Below are 25,367 nucleotides of genomic sequence, written 5' to 3' on the forward strand. Positions count from 1 at the left end.
TGCCAATCGAGCTGCACGGTGCTGGGCTGTGAGCACAGGTCCCACTGGTGAATGTCGGGCCCTCATGCCACCCTCAAACTAGATAAGAATCAGTCAGAAGGATAAGGAGAGAGCAATTGTATGTGGCCACCACATGCAAAACCATTCCCTGTTTGGGGGTTGTCTTGCTTTTGCCTCTCCATTGCACCTGTTGTCACTTTCATTTGCACCAAAGCAGGTGAAATTAATTCATAATCATTTGTACTTCCTAAATGGACAGATTGATATCCTGAAGTGCAACTAACTTTGTTTTTCTAAGTGCTGCATCGTAGGCAACTGGACTTTTCAGTTTCTTGAAGGCATTGTGGTGGCTAGGTGAGCCCAAGTGTGAATGTTTGTTAAGCTGTCTGGGGAAGGTACTGCATTGTAGGTAGGTGATAAGTAATGTCTTAGGCCACCTCCTCTGTTCAAAGACGGTTGTTCCAGTTTGACATAGATGGGTTCCTTTACTCCTCTTTCAAACCATCTGTCTTCTCTGGCCAAGATGTTTACATTGTTGTCCTCAAAGGAATGATTTTTCTCCTTCAGATGTTTGTTTTATACTGTGATGATTAAGTGTTCCCTTAATTTTTTTGAGCAGTGTGTTTTCCTTTTCATAGAAGAATAATAACAGTATGTATGTCACAGCCCAGAGTGCTTCCCGGAAGGGATAGACTGATTATCGAAATTCAAGAACCTCAATATTGCACTTAAAAGGACATTAGATAAGATTCAAAAAATGGTCCGATCCTAGTGGCAGTTAAGCGATGTGTAGTCAGCATTCTGCTGTTCGCTCTCGCAGTCGTGCTCGCACTCCTTGGGCGTGAGCGAGCATCCCCCAAAACACCTACGTCACTGCACGAGATTGACCAGCATCATGTTGATAGAAGAGGTAAGTAAAGTCGCACTTTTTACTCTTTGACAAAAGATTAGATTTTGTATTTATTAACCTTAACATCGTTATTAGCTTGTTGGCTAGCACAATATAAGGTAGGGTTGTTTATGTTGAACTTATCACTTCTTGCATGATACTGTACATTTATATGAGATCTTGGTGTTGACTTGCTAACATAGTCAGCTTTATCAATGGCTGTTTTGTCTAGCTTTCAGCGTGAGCCTCAGCAGTGTCAGCACAGCTGAATTTGCTGCATGTTAACGCTAACGTTTAGTGAACTAGGTAGACGGCATATGGAAGCCTAATTATAGAGTTGCCACTCTTTATTTTCAATTACAACTCTCATTTAGCTGAATAGATGCACTAATGTTTCAGTGTAATACAATAGACTACATTTTCAACTAACTGTACTGAATTGGTCTCGAAGTTTATTGAGACAAAGACAATCCTAAACTGAGGTCAGTTATAACAGTCAGTCCATCAAATGTTATTCATATAGCCCGAATTCACAAAACAATATGTCTCAGGTGACTTTACAACCTGTGCAGGTAATGGTAGAGTTACAGGTTCTGAAAAACATGCTGTAACAAAGTCTATGTATTCACTATTTCTTGAGTAATAGTACTTTCCTTTGTTGTAGCCTATTAATATACTTACAATGTCTATTTTACTGTTACTGTAAATCAACATACATCAAATAGGGAATGTATCACAATAAAACATGTCATTTTATATACTGTCACTGTTTTTATTTCAGGATTCCAGTTCTGACGACTATGCAGCAGCCTGACAAAAGAAAGTATCCTTACAGTGCATACTGCCAGTTCATCATCTGGCAACACAGACATCTGGGAGCTGGAAACCGGGCGGCGATACCAAGCTGTCTGACGGATAAGAGACAAATGAACCCCTTTGGAAATTACATTGGCTATAAAGGGGCACCCTTTAGGTGAAATCAAAAACTGTGTTCCCGTGTGACCTCATTACCTCAAGGGAAAAGTTAAAAAGTTTTCTTATGAAAGAAAAGGAAAAGTACTGTAAGTTGTGTAAAAATGTGCTTGGTGTTCCAGTGTGAGTTCATTACCTTCAACGAAAAACTACCTTTTACTATTTTTTATACAAGCTCCTTTATTTATAAAACAAAAAAGGAAAGTTTTAACTGTTTTTTACAAGTTTGTCAAAAGTTATTTATAATAAAGAACTCTCTAAGCCATACTCTGAGGAATTATCTTGCTCCCATTGTCATGTAGCTGAAGTTGTTTCCTTTATGGAGAGAGAGCGAGAGAGAGAGAGAGAAAGTAGAAGTGTAAGTATGTGTGTCATATTGGCAGAAAAAAGAAGGCTGATGAAATTCAACGAAATGAAATTACAGTGGCATATAACCCACAAAAAAGAGACTGAGTAGAAGAGCCATTACAGGGCATGATTTGTAGCCCTGAATTCTATATTGTTGCATGAACGATAATCAAACACTGTGGCTCTTTGTGATAGACCAGATAGGGCTGTAGGCGCCTGCCAGTCCTAAACCTGTCCTCTGTGGACTCTGTGGAATTTCTAATATTGTTGTGGAAAGAAGTCCAAGAACCTGTGGTCATCTGAGACTTCTCTGTTTTTGGAGTCCCCCTGCAGAGCTTAAGCATTTACCCACGATAATATGCTGCAGCTGAGGGATGTAGCTGTAGTCCTTGGCAACTTTTACTGTGTGGACACGGTAACGTTTTGACTTCTTGCTGTACACTCTCTTTTGTCTGAAAGACAACAAGTTTAACATTAGTTGATAGTGACATTTAACTGTGTGGTTTTTAATTCATGTAGAGAGTGATTCTACCAAAGTATTTCCATGTCAGTGGTGGCACCATTCTCTAGTGAACTTGTTGAACCCCCGTTATTCCTCAGGCAAACAAACAATAAAATACGTTTTCACACGCACGACTTACGAAATTTCACCTTTCGGGTTGACATGCACATGGATGTGGTGATATAGTCCAGTGCAGCGAGGAGGGTCCTTGCTTCATACACTTGAGGAGAGAAGGCAAACTGCTTGCCATCATACTCAGAACATGGTTTTGAAAGGACTCCAGATCACATGTTGTGAAAAAAAATTGATGATTTAGATTTATAAAAAAAAATTCACTTCAGACATATGCCTGTTTCACAACCCAGTCATATAGGGGCGTCATATTGATTATATTGCTATAACATTTCTATTTCCACATTCACCTATTGTAAATAGTAAAAACTGACACATGCTTTAGTAGACAAGATAATGTTGTTTAGTCTTACCAAGAGGTCAGAAATGTCTCAACATCCTTCAGCCAGCGTCTGTTGAGAATAATCTGTGAGAGTGCCTTGTGTGCTGCAGAAGCAGATAGCATGTAGTCTTTCTTGCGACTTGCCACATCCAGAGGTGGATGTTTACATCCAAAGCTCCCTCCATGACTCGAATGCACAGCAGTTGTGTACTCTACTTTTTGCCTGACATCGGTCCAATTCCCTTTTTGCCAGACAAGCTTCACTGGATATTACTCTCTTTTTTGTGGCTTAAGTGCAGTCTGTGTTAGGGTGTGTGTTGTGGAGGATGCCAGTTGCTTGTTAGCGGACTCCATCTCTGAGCTTTTGCGACGCTCTGTTGCTAGCTGAGATATGCACTCGGGAGCAAGCACACACATCATACGCGTCACGCTGATGTCATTTTTCCGGGTATGTGCTACCTGAGGCACCACAGGCTGATAGAAGCAACCAAGTAAGAGGGGGAATGTCATTTTTTAACTTATATAACAGCCTGTTAAAAAACATTTTAAAACACAGAAAAGTTGACTAATGCCTCTTTAAGTACAGTACTCAAAGGACCTAATGGTAATTCCCAGCCACCTGCTTCAAACGAATGGGGGGTGTTATTTCATCCCTTCTCAATGTTTAGTTCAAACCCTTTTTGTTTTTCATTTTATATATTTCATTTGTTTCTATGAAAATAGATTGTTGAAATTTGTTAAAGGTGCGATATGTAAGATTTTAGTTGAAAACCAGTTCACTAAAATTATCACCAGAATGTGAAGAATTAACAGTTTTGACATTATGACATACACTGCGTGCACAATTATTAGGCAAGTTGTATTTTTGAGGATTCATTTTATTATTGAACAACTACAGTGCTCTTGGCCAATCCAAAATAAACCTCAAACCTGAATATTTAAGAAAGAAAAAGTGAGGTTTTGGCTAGGAGAATATCTATGTGTGCAGAATTATTGGGCAACTATTAGTGTGCAAAATTATTATGCAACTAAATGAAAAACGAAGTTTCCCATCTCACTTGTTTATTTTCATCTGTTAAAGTGAGAATAATAAACAAAAAACTCAAAATTTACAAATAAACATTTCTGACATTTTAAAAAAAAAAAAAATCAGTGACCAATATAGCCACTCTTCTTTTCAATAACAGTCATAAGCCTTCCATTCATGGAGTCTGTCAGTTTCTTGATCTGTTGACGATCAACTTTTGGTGCAGCAGTAACCACAGCCTCCAGACCCTGTTCAGAGAGGTGTACTGTTTTCCTTCAGCGTAAATCGACCTTTTAAGAAGGGACCACAAGTTCTCAATAGGGTTTAAGTCAGGTGAGGAAGGGGGCCATGTCATTATTCTTTCATCTTTAAGGCCTTTACTGGCTAGCCATGCAGAGGAGTACTTCGATGCATGCGATGGAGCATTGTCCTGCATAAAAATCATGGTCTTCTTGAAACATGCAGACTTTAACCTGTACCACTGCTTGAAGAAAGTGTCCTCTAAAAACTGGCAGTAGGTTTGGGAGTTGAGTTTGAGTCCATCTTCAACCCGAAAAGGTCCAACTAGCTCATCTTTAATAATACCAGCCCATACCAGTACCCCACCTCCACCTTGCTGGCGTCTGAGTCGAAGTGGAGCTCTGTGCCCGTTACTGATCCAGCCACGGGCCCATCCATCTGGTCCGTCAAGAGTCACTCTCATCTCATCAGTCCATAAAATCTTTGAAAAATCTGTCTTCAGATATTTCTTGGCCCAGTCTTGACGTTTCAACTTATGTGTCTTGTTCAGTGGTGGTTGGGTTTCAGCCTTCCTTACCTTGGCCATGTCACTGAGCACTGAACACCTTGTACTTCTGGCCACTCCAGGTAGGTTGCAGTTCTGGAATATGACAGCACTGGAGGATAATGGGTTCCTGGTAGCTTCACAATTGATTTTTCTCAAATCTTTAGCAGTTAATTTGCATCTTTTTTTCTCAAAACGTTTCTTGCGACCCTGTTGACTATTTGCAACAAAACGTTTGATGGTTCTGTGATCACGCTCCAATATCTTAGCAATTTCAAAAGTGCTGCATCCCTCTGAAAGACTTTTTACAATTTTTGACTTTTCAAAGTCAGTTAAATCTCTTTTTTGGCCCATTTTTGCCTGAGGAAAAGAAGCTACAACTGTCGCATTCCCCGTTTCAAGCCACTCCTGAACCAGAGACAACGTCAGAAGCGTCTTACCTGGGCTGAGGAGAAATAGAACTGGTCTGTCGCTCGGTGGTCCAAAATCCTCTTTTCAGATGAAAGTAAATTTTCCATTTAATTTGGAAATCAAGGTCCCAGAGATTGGAGGAAGAGTGGAGAGGCACAGAATCCAAGTTGCTTGTCTAGTCTAGTGATGATTTGGGGAGCCATATCATCTTCTGGTGTTGGTCCACTGTGTTTTATCAAGTCCAAAGTCAACGCAGCCATCTACCAGGAAATTTTAGAGCACTTCATGCTTCCTTCTGCTGACAAGCTTTATGGAGATGCTGATTTCATTTTCCAGCAGGACTTGGCACCTGCCCACACTGCCAAAAGTACCAATACCTGGTTAAGTGACCATGGGATTACTGTGCTTGATTGGCCAGCAAACTCGCCTGACCTGAACCCCATAGAAAATTTATGGGGTATTGTCAAGAGAAAGATGAGAGACACGAGACCCAACAATGCAGACGAGCTGAAGGCAGCTATCGAAGCAACCTGGGCTTCCATAACACCTCAGCAGTGCCACAGGCTGATCGACTCCATGCCATGCCGCATTGATGCAGTAATTCACGCAAAAGGAGCCCCAACCAAGTACTGAGTGCATATACAAGAACATACTTTTCAGATGGCCAACATTTCCGTATTAAAAATCCCTTTTTTACTGGTCTTATGTAATAATCTAATTTTCTGAGATACTGAATTTTGGGTTTTCATGAGCTGTAAGCCATAATCATCAAGATTAAAACAAATAAAGGCTTGAAATATTTCACTTTGTGTGTAATTAATCCACAATTTATATACGAGTTTCACTTTTTAAATTGAATTACTGAAATAAATTAACTTTTCCATGATATTTTAATTTATTGAGATGCACCTGTATATCTATACTATTGTCAGTCCTTCCAGAAAAATGCGGATTTTTTTTGTGATTGTGTGATTCTTGATTATGCGGCACGTTTTCTTAAAAAATGCGATGGAATATGCGGGGTATTTATGCAATTTTATGTGATGAAATTGCGGGAATTTGCAAAAATTGCGGGAATTTGCAAAAATTGCGGGAACTTGCAAAAACTGCGGTTTGATGAATAAGAAAAAAAAAGTGATTCCCCCAACACTCTGTTACTAGGCTCACTAGGCTACTACCTTAATGTAAAGAGTCATTTCTAATGACTTCCTATGATAAGCAAGCATACTACATCACAGAAAGTGCTGAGAATAATTAAGTTCTCATCTCGTTTTATTTCAGACCTTAATAAACACATGGCTCAAACTTACAAAACGTTGACGTCGACGATGATGATGTCACTTCATAACGTTCCCAAGGCAACAGGAGGAAAATGGCTGCTCTTGTGTGAAGTAAAGGCAACATTTTTCAACTTTCTGCGAAGATTTAAGTGACTTTTTTGCAACAAAAATGCAGGGATTATGAAATCATGCAAGCCCCGCATATTTTGCGCATTTTGCGTGGAAATCGGCGATTTATGCGGCCAAAGTGCGGCGTCTTTGAAAAAATGCAGCCCCCGCATAAATGTGCGAACTTTGGCTGATTATGCGTTGAATTATGCGATCGCATAATCGCGGTTTTCTGGAGGGACTGTATTGTGTTGCAGAGATGTCTATTCAAGTTATCATGCCATCCTAGCCTTGGCCTGTTCTTGTCCAAAGCTCCAGTGTTGGCGGTAGCTATAAACATTAACATTCAGAATCAGAATCAGAATTCCTTTATTTGTCCCGCAAATGGGGAAATTTCTTTGTCACAGCAGCCAAAGGACAGTAATTACAATACAATTGTGTTCAGAGCTCCTGGTCTGGACCACTAGATGCACAGCTAACTGACATAATTAGCTAAGGGCAGCTACAGTTAGCAGCAGTTTGTGATTACTGTAGTGACATTGTTTTAACTATGAATTCAACAGGTGGCTATCACTTACATATTGCACCTTTTAAAATAGTTAAAACCGAAATAATTACTACTCAGCATGCATTTATTTACCCATATATTCACCATTCCTCAGTTGTATTGTTGCATTTTTTTGTTATACAGTAAGTGCTAAATAAAAGCTTTGGAGGTATGCATTGATACTAAATTCTGAGAACAGCTCATTCTATTGATGTAACAAACACAAGTTTTTGGAAACAGGCATACTAAACAACCCTGGTAACCCACATTTGAGTAAAGCTGGCACAAAAGGTCCATGCATGAAGCATAATTCATTTGCACCTGTTCATGTTGTATAATGGAAAATGCCAGTTTAGGGGGTGTTTCCGAATTTCACTGTCCTACTTGTGCTAATGCAAATGTACGTTGCCGCGCGTGAGCTCGATAGCCAATGCTGCCTAAACACTGTTAACGTTTGTTCCATTATCCAATTTGTACAATGAATATTGAACACGGAAGACGTGGGCCGGAAACAGAGACAGTTCGCCTTCAAAGTAAAAGTTGTGTGTTTCGAAAACTACATTAGCCACACTACAAAGAAATTTGCCAAATATTGTCACAGCTTGACACATCACATACACAGTAATATTAGCTGCTAGGCCTTTTGGGTGAGCATATGCGTTTGGGGTCAAATGCTGAGGTCATAGTGCCAGCAGATCTAATTTTGCTCTCATAAAATTATTGCACAACTTAATTTCGCCTTTTATGTGTGCAGTGTATCTGTGTAGCCTACACTGAATCATTTAAATGTCATATAACAAGGAAGCAGTAAAATTTAATACATGACAAATGAGTGAAATAAAGTGTTATGCTCTATGGTCAATGAAAGAAATACGAGTTAGGTCAACTTGAATACCTTTATAAGTTATGTACAGATAATATAAATCCGTTGTGCTGTTACATTAAGTCACATGAATTTCATGGTTAAAACCACTGTAATACAGGCCAGTGCTGTGAGCAGATTAAACATGAGCAGCATGGAAGAGACCATCGTAGTGAAAACCCTATTTAAATAAAGGCCAATCACCAGTCTTAAAAAGGTGCTAAAGCACTTGGTGCTTGTGCTAAGTGGACGCTCAGGTGTGTGATGTATTGCTCTGTACGTTATTTTATTGTTTGGTGTCATTTTTTTCAGCACAACCTCACATGTGTGACTTCACAGTTATTTTTTCATTTTGACATACTGTATTAACACATTGGACCTAAAATCACACAAAAAGACATAAAATCCGAGTAGGAAAAGTTTGATTTTTTTACTGTGAAAACCACAAACATGTTTAACAAACCATTTTTATAACTTCGAATGCAAATATAAATTGTTGTTTATAAATTTCAAAAACCTATGTAAAAATGTAGCAAAGTTATATACAACTATTTACATTGAAATGCAGGCAATGCCTCAGGCGTTTTTTTGTACAACTATTTACAACTATTTACAAAGCAACCAGGTGTCACAATAAGATGCCACGCAAATTATTTGTGCCACTCCAAAAAACAGTTCCTGTCCACCACAAGACAGAGAGGCACATCACAGGCCTGACACTTCCAGGATGTCACCAAAACAAAAGATGGATCACCCACTTCATCGTCAAAGTCCTCACTCTGGCTCAGACTGGCTTCGCGTCTCCCTCAGCTCCTTCCAGCTAAAAGAAGCGCTGCACTGCCCGCTCCACTTTCAGTAGTCACCTCATTGTTTTGACACACAACACAAAAAAAACGACTACACTACACACACTAAACACACTAAATGTCACAAATCTCTCAAATCTCTCAAATCTCAAAACTCGCTATTGCTCGCTGCTCGCTATCGCTGTCTCTCTTTCGCCGCCATCACTCCGACAACTTTCCCCTGTTCCTCAGCAACCAAATGCCATTTTTTGATTGGTTGATATGGTGCATTTCTCCACCAATAGGAAAAATAGGGGTAGCCATGTTTTTTTGCTTGCAAGCTCTTTCTGCTTGCGAGCACTTTCCTTAGAATAGCCCGTTTTTACCGTTTCTTCCTGGCCTATCAACACAATTTAAAACTGGTATATAGTTTGAGTTGGAGAAAGTTCGCACTTTCGACACAAGTTGAAACGGAGACTCAGCGAGGCTGCGTCTTGCTGCTACGTCATCTGAAATTGGTCATGTGATTTGGACGCGCCGGCGCGTCCGTCGACTTCAGGGAGTTAAAGAAATAATCTCGAAGATTTTCATGAAAATAAATATGTTAAGTCACCATCTATCGCTGAATGAGATAACACAATGATGATTGAGCCTATGGCCCAATGATGAAAGCCTTTGCATTTGCTGTAATACCAAAGATGTACACTGGGTGTAGGTGGCAACTTTCCCAGAAAACAGTTAGTGACACCCAGCAGTGGTTGGTCTGCCAGAGAGAGTAGGTGGTTGGCACGCGACATAACAGCCGAACAAACAAAGAAAAGACTGATAACAGCGGACGATGAAACTTTTAAAAAAGGTGTAAATCGCTTTCATGTGGTGTTGTTATGGAGGCGTGGCAAAGCTGCCAACTGACATCACACAGGCAACACTGGATCTCTGGGAAGTAGTGAGGTCCATAAATACACCAGCAATTGCCACTTCTGGAAATCTTCGAGATTGCAACTTTAAGAGAGAGAATGGTAAATAAACTTGAGGGAATTTTACATTGGATAGCAGTGCAGTGAAGTCTTTCTACCAGTCAGACTCATCACGGTAACAACACTATTTTAGCCTTTAACGTTCACCCAAAGTCACAGATTAAGTAGCCTTAATCAAATTTATTACATTAATGAATCATTACAAACATGAATCATAGCACTCTATAATAATTACAGTGTTCTTGCCCATTGGTAATTTATTCACGATGGAACTATTGACAGGAGCTCTGTTTTGTGCAACTTATGCAGCAAGGAATTTTCTAACCATCAGAGTACTACAAGCTTCAAATATCAACTCCTTTTAAAGTTTAGAATGTTTATTAATTGATTCACTAATCTACCAAAATCCATTTGCATTGAAATGTTATTAAATGCTTACGGCAAATATTGGCATATGCGATTCATATCAATTAATTAATGACAAAGCTTGTAATTATCCATCCATCATCTGAAACCGCTTATCCTTTTCAGGGTCACGGGGGGGCTGGAGCTGATCCCAGCTTACATTGGGCAACTGCAAGATACACCCTGGATAAGTGACATATAGGGACCAACCAACCATTCATGCTCACATTCACACCTACGAACGAGTTAGAGTAACCGATGAACCTAACTTTTTTTTGCATATCTTTGGATTGTGGGAGGAAGCCAGAGTACCCGGAAACAACCCACACAGACACATGCAAACACTGCACTGAAAGGCCCTGCCCCAGCCAGGTCTCAAACCCATGTCCTTCTTGCTGTGGGACTAACAACTGCGCTGCTGTTTCTACTTTTCCCTTATATATATATACATATACATATATATGTCCGCTAACAGACATCCACTTAGCTGACGTCTGTTAGCTGACTTCTGTCTCCGTACATTACTTGTTGATCCACTTTAGCTGGGTTAGGGTTAGGGTTAGCAACAAAGGTGTGGCAGGGCAATTAGTTTAGTTCAGACATATTGTTTTTATTAGAACATGTTTGGACTGTGTTTATTATACAGTGTGAGCAATGATATGATCAGGCTTAGATAGTGTGAACACTGTAGTGTTTTGAATGTTTTTTATAAAGCCCTCTGCACATGTAAGATAGCCATCTGCCCTCTTTTAGTAAGAAAGTAAAGAACAGTTGTGTTCAAAACTAATGATTTTATTTTGTCATATAGCGGAAAACATGGAGTGCAGAGAATAATCGTGTTCATCAGACAGCCACATGGTTTTCACAGGGCACACGGTTTACAAAGTACAAATGAGCAAGTTCTTCGCCACTGTAGACTTTTAACTTAATACAGCAGGATCTTCCAGCTCTGCAGGCCCTGGTCATTTCTTCATGGGGGTAGAAGCTCGAGCTGCCCCTTGTTCATTCCTGGAGCAAAAATTGCATGATCAACTAACTGTACACGTCTAACCCTGTAATTTCTACAGTTAGACACCTGTAATAAACCTTGTAATGTCCACAAAAATGTTAAGCAAAGTTTCCCAACCTCAAATCTTGCCTCATCTCATAACTGTAATGCCAAGTAGTTACAATATGATGAATTGAATTATAATAGTCTGTCTACTACTGGGTCCATACAATCACAATTTTCAGTCATCTGTTATAAATAAAGGCAATTAATCACTTACAGCAGAGCAAGAATATCAAAAATTCAACCAAACTGCTGAACCTCCAACAGCTGGTCAAAATAAGACTGCCATCTTATGATTTTCATGATGGTAGTTTACATTATAGCTTACTTAGCTCAGTTCCACAGTAACAGGACAACAGGCACATCACACTAAGTGTTACAGTTTGTGTTGTCATTAGTTACACTAAAGACATGTTTCAACAAACAGACAACATTAGATGTTACTTACCAGTCTAAAGAAACTTTGCGACTGAAACTTTTTACTTGCCCACAGCTGTCTCCAGCATTGAAAGTCCCGCCAATACTCTCGTTTAGCTTATTTTTAAGTCGCTTCTATTCTCTTGCAGATGTGGTTTCTTTTAGAGAGTAGTTGTCTGAGATGATGATAAAAGTTGTTACCCTGCGTGTGTTTGTGTGTGTGTAGCATGGCATGCAGTTGAAATGGCATCTTTTGTTAACAACACTATTGATCCAGAAGCCAATCTCACCTAGACCAACCTAGACACTCACACTCACTCACACACACACACACACACACACACACACACACACACACACACACACACACACACACACACACACACACATTTTTAGAGATTTTTGCATTCTTAAAAAGAAAAAACTGAAATATCACATTGACATAAGTATTCAGACCCTTTCCTATGACACCTGAACTTTAGCTCAGGTGCCTCCCATTTTTTTTTCTGATCATCTTGTCAAGGTGGAGATGTTTCTCCACCTTGACTGGTGTCCACCTGTGGTAAATTAAATTTATTGGACATGATTTGAAAAGGCACACACCTGTCTGACATACATTGTCAGCTGTGAGAACTTATATTGAGTAAAAACCCAGCCATGAGGTTGAAGGAACTGCCTGCAGAGCTCAAAGACAGGATTGTGCCGAGGCACAGATCTGAACAAGGCTACAAAAAATTTCTGCTGCATTGAAGGTCCCCAAGAGCACAGTGGCTTTAATTCTTAAATGGAAGACATTTGACACAACCAGGACTCCTCCTAGAGCTGGCCACCCAGCAAAACTGAGCAATCGGGGAGAAGGGCCTTGGTAAGAGAGGTGACCAAGAACCAGATGGTCACTCTGGCTAAGCTCCAGAGATCCTGTGTGGAGATGGGAGAAACTTCCAAAAGGACAACCATCACTGAATAAACCACCACCTCCACTGATCTGGGCTTTATGGCAGAGTGGCCAGACAGAAGCCTTTCCTCAGCGAAAGACGCATGAAAGCCCACTTAGCAAAAAAACACCTTTAAGGACACTCAGACTGTGAGAAACAAGATTCTCTGGTCTGATAAAACCAAGATTTAACGGTTTGGCCTCAATTCCAAGCGTCATGTCTGGAGGAAACCAGGCACCAATCATCAAGTGCCCAACACCATCCCAACGGTGAAGCATGGTGGTGGCAGCATCATGCTTTGGGGGTGTTTTTGAGCGGCAGGGACTGGGTGACTGATCAGGGTTGAGGGAAAGCTGAATGGAGCAAAGTACAGAGATGTCCTTAATGAAAACCTGGCCCAGAGCGCTCAGGACCTCAGACTGGGCCGAAGGTTCACCTTCCAACAAAACAATGACCCTAAGCACACAGCCATGACAATGCAGGAGTGGCTTAGGGACAACTCTTTAAATGTCCTTGAGTGGCCCAGCCAGAGCCCTGACTCGAACCCAATCGAACATCTCTGGACAGACCTGAAAATGACTGTCCACCGACAGTCCCCATCCAGCCTGACCCATAGGAGGATCTGTAGAGAAGAATGGCAGAAAATCCCAAATGCCTGTATTGTTTTGATGGCTGCACATTATAAACACAGCTTTATAGCAAATGCAAAGCATCAAAACAAAAGTCCTAGCAGAGGTGCTTCAACTGTGGTTAATTGAACACAGTGAGTCGGAAGCTGGTGAGGGATCTGGTCAATGTTGCTAAGCTAGTCACTCCTACTGGAGTCAGTACTGCAGCTGGGGGATAGCATGAACCTCCTGATGAAGCTGCTCACTGACAGATGAAAAGAAGCAGGTGGTGCAATCCATCAAAGGAAGCTCATGGCTGTCTGCACCCTCCTGAAGAGAAAGTTAACAGCAACACAGACTAAAATGCAGAGGAATGTGATCATTACACTACTACTACTTAGTAGAAGGGCCACTTAGTCTATTAAGTAAAAAAACAAACAGAAATGTCAAGAAAGGTGATATTTTTACACCTATTTTCCTTACTAATAAGAATAAACAGAAACAAAAAGAGAAACGAACTTCCAAATGCAAGTTTATCAGTATCTGAAAAGTGCTACTAATCTGTCTTCTCTTGTAATAGCACGTACTAATTTGTGGTACTGAAGCAGTCAAAATGCACATAGAATCCTGGAGGTAGAAAATACTTGGGCCTCCACAATCACGATTTTTCTTGTTTACCTTTACTGCTATCTTATCTTAACTAGCATTCAGTTAAGATAAGAGCGTGCGTTGACGGATTCTGAATCAAACACACAGGCAGTAATACCAAACATAGGAGTCCAAGCAGCTCACTGACAGACTGGAATTGATGCTCCACTTCACTCTGGATTCATTCTCTCTTACACACACATTCTGGGTCCTTGTGCTTAGTGTTGCATAGCTGAGAGACGTCTGAATAACCAAAGACCCTAGATGCCTTTGTGGATCCCCCCCCCTCCACACACACACACACATCTGGAGAGGTGTTGACAGAGGAAAGAGCCCTGCTGCAACATTGATTAAATTCAGAGGACTGTCTTTTTCTCTTTGCTGTCTACTCTTTCTTCCTTTTTCTTTCCTTCCTTTTTTCTTTGTTTATAATTCTGATGAATTTATTTATTTTCTTTCATCGCTGTTTTTATTCTTAATTTTTCATTTTCCTTTTCTCTCAAAATCCTCTAAGACCGCAAGATCAAAGTAATAGAGGACACACACCCAGACACACAATGCAAATGCAGCTGCTCCTCTTTTAGCTGTAATGATTCTCCTAAATACACCAGCTGCTTTTCAATTATTTCTGTTCTGCCTGTGTGTGTGTGTGTGTGCGTGCGTGTGCGTGTGTGTGTGCGTGCACGCTTGTAATGAGGGAAAGTTGAAGGTCCAGTCAGACCCAGGGTCAGCCCTGATTACTTACCCCCCCCCCACACACACAAATACACACACTGAGCTGGGGTCAGTGTTTTGACAGAGTGCAGAGCACAGCTTCAAACCCATCATAATCACAGTGCAATTACTTTGCATTACTGCAGGTTTATCTCTCATTCCAACACACTACATCATTAACTAGAATTGTCTCTTCGTGTAGACCACAATTACTCTGCATTACAGCCACTTTTACTTTATCGCCCAGAATTATGACATTACACTTTTCATTAACACCAGAATTGGATCCAAATGAATCTATACGTCACAGTTTGTGATTTATGCTTTGTAAAACTGTGCAGGATGAGCTCATTTATGTTATCAGCTGTAATTACTTCATTACACTTATCATTAACAAGACTTTATGTTAAAAGTAAATAAAAAATCAGTTTTAGCAAACTGTTGCTTGGCTTCTGGACTTTCCTGTATTGTGTGCTTCAGTCTTAATTTTCACTTTGTCACTGCCCTGTGTTCAGTTTGGCACATAATGTAGATTTTTTTTCTCAGTATTTTTATAAAAGCACTGATTAGTTTTAATCACACAGTTACTTTAAGTAAATAAAAGTAAAAATCGTTTTGCTCCATATTTTAATTACCATCTTTGATGTTATGAGCAGCCAAAACTCAGGGAAAAATTGAAGGGGAATCCCATTACTTTTAAACCTGGGCCCTATATATTTACATGTTTTGCTACATAAATTATTCATACTTACCAAAAGTTTTGAAATTGATGCAATAGATTACCTCACCTGGCAGCAACAACATGGTGCCAATGGCTGCAAAATAATCCTTTGGGCCAAAGCCGACCATCACAGTTATGTCCACTAAAAGTGCCTGTTTTTGCCACTGACAGGCTGAGGTTATTATTCTAAGAGTCTAATAACATTACAGAAAGTAAGTGTCACGTGGTCACAAGGTAAAGTCTCGCTCTGAAATCTCGTGAGAGGTGAGTTGTTGCAGTTGTTGCCTCATGTAGATTGTCACAATCAGTTAAATATTCAGCCTTTACTTTGAAAAATATTCTTGCTGGCAGTTCCTCCAATTAAACTCCACCTCCTCTCCAGCTCTGACTCATTTTTCCACCATCGTCTTCCTGTAACAACTCACATCTCACAAGAGTTCAGAACAAGACTTCTCTTTGAGCAAGATTTCTGTTTCTGGTTCCAAAACATCTCATTATATACAAAATATAAACATACAAAATCTTAATATTTATCTCTGTAGGAATCATTTCCATTTTTTTGTTCAGTTGTTCTCGTTTTGTCCTTGTTGGTTTGTTGCTGTTTGTTGTCTAATCCAGTGGAAAAGAAGAGCAATTTAGTCTATCAGTAACTTTTTTTTAGATTTTTCTGGATGCTAGAGCTAGCAAAAAATAATGGCTTTATGAGCTTCATCTTCATGGTAACTGTATATGGCAGATTGGTGTCACCCGTCCAGGACAGCTCTGTTGCAACAGACGCTGAAAAGCTTTGGAATGTTTTCAAAGTAAAGCTAGCTAAACACAAGCTTATCCGGTATCGTAGCACATGCTCAAATATGACATTCAGGCCTGGGTATAATAGCACAGGCAGACTGGTGACTGAGCTTCCCAACATGACAACCACTGAGCTTTGACTACAGCTACAGTTTAATATGTTCTTGTGCCAATTACCGAGAGCCATAATAAGTATCTGGTATAGGACAATTTCTTCTTACTTCAACGATTCTTTTCCTTGTGTTGTAGACTGGCGTGATGCAGAGCTGATGCGAGACATTGAAGCTGCAACAGGAGAAGACCTGGGTTCTGACAGGGTGCATAAAAAAGGGAAAGGGAAGAAGAAGAAATTCCCCAATCTCAGTGATCTGAAGCAGACCGCCAACACAGCCCGCTCCAGGCTGGAGAAAAAAGTATTCAACAAGTACGTCACTTCCTACACTTCCGACTTGCGAGATATCCAGACCTTTTTAGCCCATAGACTCAGTGCCCAGAAGCACACGATCCCACAATTCCCATAATGCAACTCAGTAGCATCTTTTAATCTTTTATTTGACCCTCCCTGGCTGTGGAATGCCCTCATCTTTAAATTCTGTGTCCTCCGTTCAAAACGCAGGTTTTCTGTCCATTATTTGAAGTCTCAAACCTAACTCAAAATAATTTTGATGAGTCATCAGGTATTTTTCTAGACTTTGGAAATCTCCCTTCAAAACCACAGACATCCTAGAAATATTTTCACAGGTTGACTAGTTTTCTCCATGATGCATTAACTAACCTGTATGTGTAAAATCAGCGGAGTGCTCTTTTAAAACTGTGACAGTAACATTGTCATTGATTTGAACTTTAATCTTCACACAGTGAAGCCGACATGCTTCACTGTCCACATGAACTATACACATATTTTATCAGTACCACAGTAGTAAAGCAGTAGAATGACTATTTATGACATATATGCTATATATAGGTACATATAAAGTAGCTAAATGCCTATGCTAACTTTCAACCTTGGGTCCTGGCATTCATGTGAATGCCACTTGACACAGTATAGTACAGTCGTGGTCAAAAGTTTACATACACTTGTAAAAAACATAGGGTTAGGGTTAGCCCTAACCTACTCTTTCACAACTTGAGCCTGATGAATCGTGGCATTGTCATCTTGGAATATGCCCATGCCATGTGGGAAGAAAAAATCCATTAATCGAAAAACCTGGTCATTCAGTATATTCAGGTAGTCAGCTAAGCATTTTTTGGGCACATAACATTGCTGAACCTAGACCTGACCAACTGAATCAACCCCAGATCATCACTGCCCCTACAGGCTTGTACGGTAGGTACTAGGCACGATGGGTGCATCACTTTATTCGCCTCTCCTCTTACCCTGATGCACCCATCACTCTGGAACAGTGTAAATCTGGACTCATCAGACCTCATGACCTTTTTCCATTGCTCCAGAGTCCAATCTTTATGCTCCCTAGCAAATTGAAGCCTTTTTTTCTGATTAGCCTCACTGATAAGTGGTATTCATAAGGCTACACAGCTGTTTAGTCCCTTGAGTTCTATTCACATTGTGCTCTTACTTTCACTACTAAACATAGCCATGAGTTCTACTGTTGATTTTGTACAAATTGATTTCACCAAATGTTTAAGCGATCTCCGATCATGATCTTTCAAGATTTTTTTCCGACCACATTTTTTCTTTGAAGATGATGGTTCACCACTGTCCTTCCAGGTTTTAATAACGCTTTGGACAGTTCTTAACCCAATTTTAGTAGTTTCATCAATCTCCTTAGTTGTTTTCTTTGCTTGATGCAGGCCAATAATTTGGCCCTTCTGAAACAGAGTAACAACTTTTCCACGACCACAGGATATGTCTCCTGACATGGTTATAATAATAGAAATAAGAGGCTACTCACTGCATCAGTTAGGGTTAAATAACTTGTTGCCAGCTAAAACATATTAATCACGGCAGTAATTATCCAATGGAAGGCTCTGACCTGTTTGTTTAGTTAAATCCAGGTTGTGACCTTTTTTTTGGCCAGGCAGTGTATATCATGGCAGTCTTGAGTTCAAATTATTTTTCCTACTCCCTTTTTTTCTGTGATGAATGATTGGAACACATACTACTTTGTCACAAAAAAGTTTATGAAGTTTGGTTCAGATATGAATTTTATTATACACTGAACAAAAATATAAACGCAACACTTTTGTTTTTGCTCCCATTTTTCATAAGCTGAACTCAAAGATCTAAAACATTTTCTATATACACAAAAGACCATTTCCCTCAAATATTGTTCACAAATCTGTCTAAATCTGTGTTAGTGAGCACTTCTCCTTTGCCGAGATAATCCATCCCACCTCACAGGTGTGGCATATCAAGATGCTGATTAGACAGCATGAATATTGCACAGGTGTGCCTTAGGCTGGCCACAATAAAAGGCCACTCTGAAATGTTCAGTTTTATCACACAACACAATGCCACAGATGTCGCAAGTTTTGAGGGAGCGTGCAATTGGCATGCTGACTGCAGGAATGTCCACCAGAGCTGTTGCCCGTGAATTGAATGTTCATTTCTCTACCATAAGCCGTCTCCAAAGGTGTTTCAGACAATTTGGCAGTACATCCAACCGGCCTCACAACCGCAGACCACGTGTAACCACACCAGCCCAGGACCTCCACATCCAGCATGTTCACCTCCAAGATTGTCTGAGACCAGCCACCCGGACAGCTGCTGCAACAATCGGTTTGCATAACCAAAGAATTTCTGCACAAACTGTCAGAAACCGTCTCAGGGAAGCTCATCTGCATGCTCGTCGTCCTCATCGGGGTCTCGACCTGACTGCAGTTCGTCGTCGTAACCGACTTGAGTGGGCAAATGCTCACAATTGATGGCGTCTGGCACGTTGGAGGGGTGTTCTCTTCACGGATGAAACCCGGTTTTCACTGTTCAGGGCAGATGGCAGACAGCGTGTGTGGCGTCGTGTGGGTGAGCGGTTTGCTGATGTCAACGTTGTGGATCGAGTGGCCCATGGTGGTGGTGGGGTTATGGTATGGGCAGGCGTATGTTATGGACAAACAAACACAGGTGCATTTTATTGATGGCATTTTGAATGCACAGAGATACCGTGATGAGATCCTGAGGCCCATTGTTGTGCCATTCATCCACGACCATCACCTCATGTTGCAGCATGATAATGCATAGAGCACCAGATCCACTGGCAGCAAAACAGCCCCACATCAAAATACTACAACCACCATGCTTGACAGTAGGTATGGTGTTCTTGGGGTTAAAGGCCTCACCTTCTCTCCTCCAAACAACTCAATTTGTGTTTCATCTGACCACAGATGAAGGTTTTTTTCTTTGTCCATGTGATCAGCAGCAAACTTCAGTGGAGCTTTATGGTGTCATGTCTGGATCAAGGGCTTCTTTCTTGCACTGCAGCCTCTCAGGCCATAGCAATGCAAAACACACTTGACTGTGGACACTGTCACCTGTCTTCCAGCAGCTTCTAATTACTTCATCTTTGGTGGTTTTGGTACCTGTTTTGAAATGGCTCCAAGTGACTTTCCTGACTTGTTCAAATCAATAAAGACTCTTTCAGATCAATGCTGAGCACCTTAGACTTTCCCATTGTAGTGTTTGTGGCTAAGTCTAATGGGTGTATCAAACAAGCCCTGTTTAAATGGGCCCAGAAAAGTCATCAGCTGTTATCAATCATAATCACTCAGAAGAAGTTGAGAGGCCATGTTACAAAACTAATTTGACTCACACAACTTTCTGTAATCACCAAAATTGATCGTTTAAGTTACTGTATGTATATTTTTGACCAAGCAGATTTGACCACATTTTCAGAAGACCTATAATAAATTCATTATTAAACCAAACTTCATGAATGTTTTTGTGACAAAGTAGTATGTGCTCCACTCATTCCATCACAGAAAAAAGAGTTGTAGAAATCATTGGAACTCAAGACTGCCATGATATACAGTACATGTTATTTTAAAGTATATATAGACTTGTGACCATGACTGCATTTGCATACAGTACAGTCAGAAAGTCTGAGACCACTAGTCAAGATATTTCTATTTTGAATGTGTTTCCAAGTTCAAATTTGTCTCATTACAAATCATATGCTTCACAAATTGTGTGAGAAGACTTACTTAAAAACTGTTAAGCTGATATTATCCTTTTTATAATGAAAAAAAAACAAAAAACAGTATTACATTCAAAACAAATGTATCCTGACTAGTGTTCTCAGACTTTTGGGCCCTACTATATGCAAATACTGTATATGTTGTATTTTAAGCATAGAGGGGCACTGCCTTTACATTTACATTTAGGGCACTTAGCAGACGCTTTTGTCCAAAGCGACTTACAGTAATTCATACATTCATACACTGATGGCGGTGGCTGCCATGCAAGGTACCATGCAGCACATCAGGAGCAGTTTGGGGTTCAGTGTCTTGCCCAAGGACACATCGACATACAGACCAGGGCAATCGAACCAGCGACCTTCCGATAACAAGACGCTGGCTCTACCCCTGAGCCACAGCCTTTATCAAAAAAAAAAAAACACAATGTTATGTGAATGAACCTAAAGTCTGAGTAAAAGTTAACATAGCTATGTGAAACAAAATGATTTTATGTTCATATGTTTAATTACACATTTACAACATATTTGATTTTTAGAGATTATTTTTTTTTTACAGGAAGTCAGGCAGTTGGTCAAATCACACTGATGGTATTAGCCCAAATATTAACAAAATAAAAGATGACGATGAATCTAACTAAGCTGAAAAAAGTCAAAAGCAAAACCTGTTGGTGTACTTGGACGGCTTCCATAGCACAGTCTAAGCATGGCAGTGCACACAGCAGATGCTGAGCTGTTTGAATTACACAGAGAACACTGGGGTCTGTATGTGTTGTAGTCCACCTTGAAAATGTCCAACAGTCACATTTCTTCAATAACATAATCAGCTAATTAGCTAAATGTTTATCAACCAAATATCCTTTTAATGTATGTGCAATACAGTCTGTAATGATCTCTGTTCTGTCCTTCCTTCCAGGAGCACCATGCGCAGAGTAGCTCAGGTGATGAGTAAAGCTGACAGCAGAAAACATGAAAAGTTCTCGAACCAGTTCAACTATGCTCTTAACTGACCTCCAGCCAGCTTTATATGCCTTCAAATGAAATGAGATGGACTGTTTTTCTGTCATAATTTGTTAACTTTTCTCGCACTGAGAGCAGAAAAGATTTTAATTTATTGATTGTGCACACAGAGTAATGAAGAGATTAACATGATTGAAATAATAATCAAACATTGTTTGAACACTGATGTATTTGGAATGATGCTTGTTAAGGTGAAGCTTGTTTAAAATGTGATCATTCACCAGAGGTACACACATCCTCCTGAAAGATGTGTTCTGCTTCTTCTGACTACATGTGCAGCTTCTGACACACTATGAAAAATGATCAGCGACCAGAAAATAAAACCTTCCTTTCTTTTGATCTCATTTATCAATAAATTCTTCAGCTTAATATTGCCTTTCTATCAGCCAAATCCAGTTTTCATCATGTATTATTGACACAATATTTACTCATTTTTTCAAGCATTCTCTAGTTCAGTGTTGTGGTTTATATTTGTTTTGTGTTTCTTTCTCTGAATGAACATGATGCCAGTTAAAAAGATTTGTACCACAACTAAACTGTTAGTCTTTCCTCTCCTGTGTTTTTGTCTTTGACCTGTCCTCCACTTAATGAGTTTTATTCAGGATTCATTCACCAATCACACCTGCTGCACAATACTGTGAGAAAGTTTGGACAGGAAGACACTTAAGAAATAATTGAGAATTGGTTACGCTGGTAGGGCAGGTTTGCTTATTAGCAATTAGCAATTAATAATTACTAATAGTAATTATTGAAAATAATAATAATTATCAATATAAATTAGCAAACGAGTCAGCGGTCCACAAAACTCACGATAAATGCAGCTTTAAAGCATGTGTTCTGTGTCTCCACAAGGTAGGTACCTCAGCAACAAATTATTTTTGGTTCAGTGCTGTTCAGATTCCTGATAAACACTGGTGAAAGTCCAGAGGAATGAAGACAAACCAAAAACCAAAACATAATGCATATACATGAAACTATCCCTTGTAAATGAGTGTCCTTTTTTTGTTTAAATGTCCATCAAATTCACTATTCATGCCTTGTTTCAATAAAGTTCATTAGTATGGTTCATCTCCTTTTGCTCATTGTCAGTTTCACCACACTCTTTAAATGACCCTTTTTTGCCTTTCATCAGCAGTATAAAATTACATACCAATCCTTTAAACCCACTGACTGTAATATGAAACTGTTCTTACAAAAACATCAAACATGTCAGATAGAGAAAGCTTCTTAATTCAAAACAACAGTTTAGCTCAAATTCACAAAATTCACAGTTTGAACCTTTAGTTTTAACTTAGTGCTTTTCTGCACTTCTTCATAAATCTTAGAAACATCCGAGTAAATAACAAAATATCAACATGTATGCCAAATGTTCAGGGCCCCAGCATCAAATAAAATGGTTAGAAATGTTCACAACCATGTTAACAATGTGTTTAACGCCTATACAAATGTAAACATCGTATGCAAATTAAGTTGTCGGCAACGCGGGCACCGCCATTAACCGTGGTAAGCAGTTTTACTTTCCTACACTTTTTAAAACTCATTAAAGGTCCCATATTATACTGTTTTTCATCAATTTCACACAGCTGTCAGAGGTCCAACAACACTGTATTTGAAATGTATTGCCCCAAACCCATCCGTGGTCCTGAATTTCAGCTGTCTAAAAGTTGCTCAAGTGAGCTCTACTGAGAGCAGGCTGTTTCTGTGCCTGCACCTTTAATGCTAATGAGCTCCGTCCTGCTACACGCCCCTCTCAGGGAGAGGATGCTGCTTAGGCTAGCGGTAGCATGTGCTAATGTTTATGTGGATGTATTGCTATGGCTCGCCGAGATGCTGTCGTTCAACCATACCAGTTTGACCCAGAATCAGACCCAGAAGGAGAGGCTCAGAAAAATACAGACTCTGCGGCTGCAGCAGGACTCCCCAACACAACCATCTGGCTCCCATCCCCCACTGACCTGCAACAGGTAACGTCTAAAAACAGTTAGCGAAAGCTGTGTTTGTCTCCAACACAGTCTCCAAACTCTTGGACACTGTTCGCATAGTCTCTGTCTCCAGTCTGCACGTTTCCAGACTTTTTACTGTGACAACCAAGCTCCCTTTTTATATTAACATTAAACTCGCTTCAAATGCCATTGCATAGCGGACCGAAGCGGAGCTAACTATAGGGCTTGAAGACCTCCAGCACGGTGCTGGAAATCCGGTGTAGGAATATTTTGGTGAAGTTTTTTTTTTTTGTTTTTTTTTAATCATAAAAAAAACAAACTGTAACCAGTTGTTTAAAGTGATAGTTTCAATTACCAATGGTACTCAAGGTAACCAAGGAGTTCTTGCCAATCAGAGGCAGAGTAGGGCGGGCCTTAAGTTTTCAGGCACCTCGGACAATGTTAGCGAGCGGTGAGGAGCTGGTTTACTGTATACTGCTAGCATGGATGCCAGGTAAATTAAACCAGGTGAAGAAACCTCGAGATAGCTGGTGTCAAAAACTGAAGGAGCCAGGAGCTTGTTTTTGTGTACCGTGCTCCAGAAAACTAGTGTATGGCAGCAGCGGGAAAAAAGTATTAGCTCGTCATGCTTCAGACCCAGGTCACATAGCGTCCGTGCATGCTCTCTCCCACACATCGACCTTACTGGGAGCTAGAGCCCTGCGCTGGAGCCCGAGGCCCGAGGGGCCCGACAGCCCAAGGGCCGGGCTTTGGGCCAATTACCACATCATTACCTCGGACACGGGCCGGGCTCGGGCTTGAACGCAGCAGCCGCTCTGCCCCTCCCTCTCCGCTGCACGTCACTCACACCATATTATACTGATCCCATTCGCGCGTCCAGCCATAGGTCCCGCCACAAACATGGACAATATAAAGAAAAAGATTGAAGATGGTGAGCTTAAGACGGTGCGCAACACCAAGTAAAAAGCTCAGTATTGGACAAAGTTAGACCTGCCGCCTACAATTGCTGCGATATCAGGTCAGCTGTGACTGTGCGTGATGCAACTGCAGCAGTGCGCAGCACGCACTGGCACTGCTGCAGTTGCATCGCGCACAGTCACTTCAAAAAACAGAACTAGAAACCCCAATTAAACAATTTTAATGTCTGCAACATTAACAGCCTACAGGTTGTTATGGGAGTTTTAAAAAAAAAAAAAAAAAAGTCTGTTTTTTTTTCGGGTTCGGTCCTGAGAATTCTGAAAACCTGTCGGGCCGGGCCGGGCTGGGGCTCCACCCCCTTGGGCCAGGGCCGGGCCTGGGCCCAGATAATAGGCCCATGCAGGGCACTACCGGGAACGACGGCTACAGGTACCACAGCTACATCTATGACCGACCGTGTGTGTGAACAGAAAATTCGTATGACTGCGTTTATAGCTGAACACGATCTCTCGTTCACAATGGCCCGGCCACACAGAGTCATGGCAGGAGTCATGGTAGATGATGTTTGGGAAATATCAGATTTCTATCTCAAAAACAGAATTTTTGACAGCATTTTGAATTTTGATCTCATGTTAAAAGGATAGTTCAACATTTTGGCAAATTCGCCCATTGTCATAGTCCCTATACTATAGGGCCAGAATCCCTATACTATAGGGATTATGGCAATGGGCGAATTTGCCAAAATGTTGAACTATCCCTTTAACAATTGGAGTCAATGCAAGAATGTTAGTTTTTTAGTTATCATTGTTAAAAATGCTGCAAATCAACTACAATTTTATAGTAACTGATGATCAAATTTTCATTTTTTTGGTGAACTGCTCATATTTCATTATTAAAAACCTTGAGATTGTCATTCCAACTTCTTGATGTGATACGTGATTGATACTCTCAAAGTGCACCAGATTAATTCATTTAAATTGCAAATGTTCAAAATTTTCTTCCCCCGGACCCACCTAGTGGAGCCCAGGCACCCCCCCGGACAGACTTACACGAACCGTAGCCGGCACGTTGTCGTTAAAAATGAAACGCAACCACTGTCTC

The 25,367-nt window shown here is 40.4% G+C and overlaps 1 protein-coding gene across 1 annotated transcript in view; it reads left to right on the forward strand.

Moving 5' to 3' along the window:
- Positions 1-22,473, forward strand: part of uvssa (UV-stimulated scaffold protein A) — a 91,992-nt gene extending 69,519 nt beyond the window's left edge. The window contains exons 14-15 of the mRNA XM_073486839.1: positions 16,487-16,661; positions 21,302-22,473. Of these exons, the coding sequence (XP_073342940.1) occupies positions 16,487-16,661; positions 21,302-21,395 (269 nt within the window). The 3' untranslated portion in view covers positions 21,396-22,473. The remainder of the gene's footprint in view (positions 1-16,486; positions 16,662-21,301) is intronic.
- The last annotated feature ends 2,894 nt before the right edge of the window (positions 22,474-25,367 follow it).

This window comes from Pagrus major, chromosome 18 (assembly GCF_040436345.1).
Source record: "Pagrus major chromosome 18, Pma_NU_1.0".
NCBI classification, from domain to species: domain Eukaryota; kingdom Metazoa; phylum Chordata; class Actinopteri; order Spariformes; family Sparidae; genus Pagrus; species Pagrus major.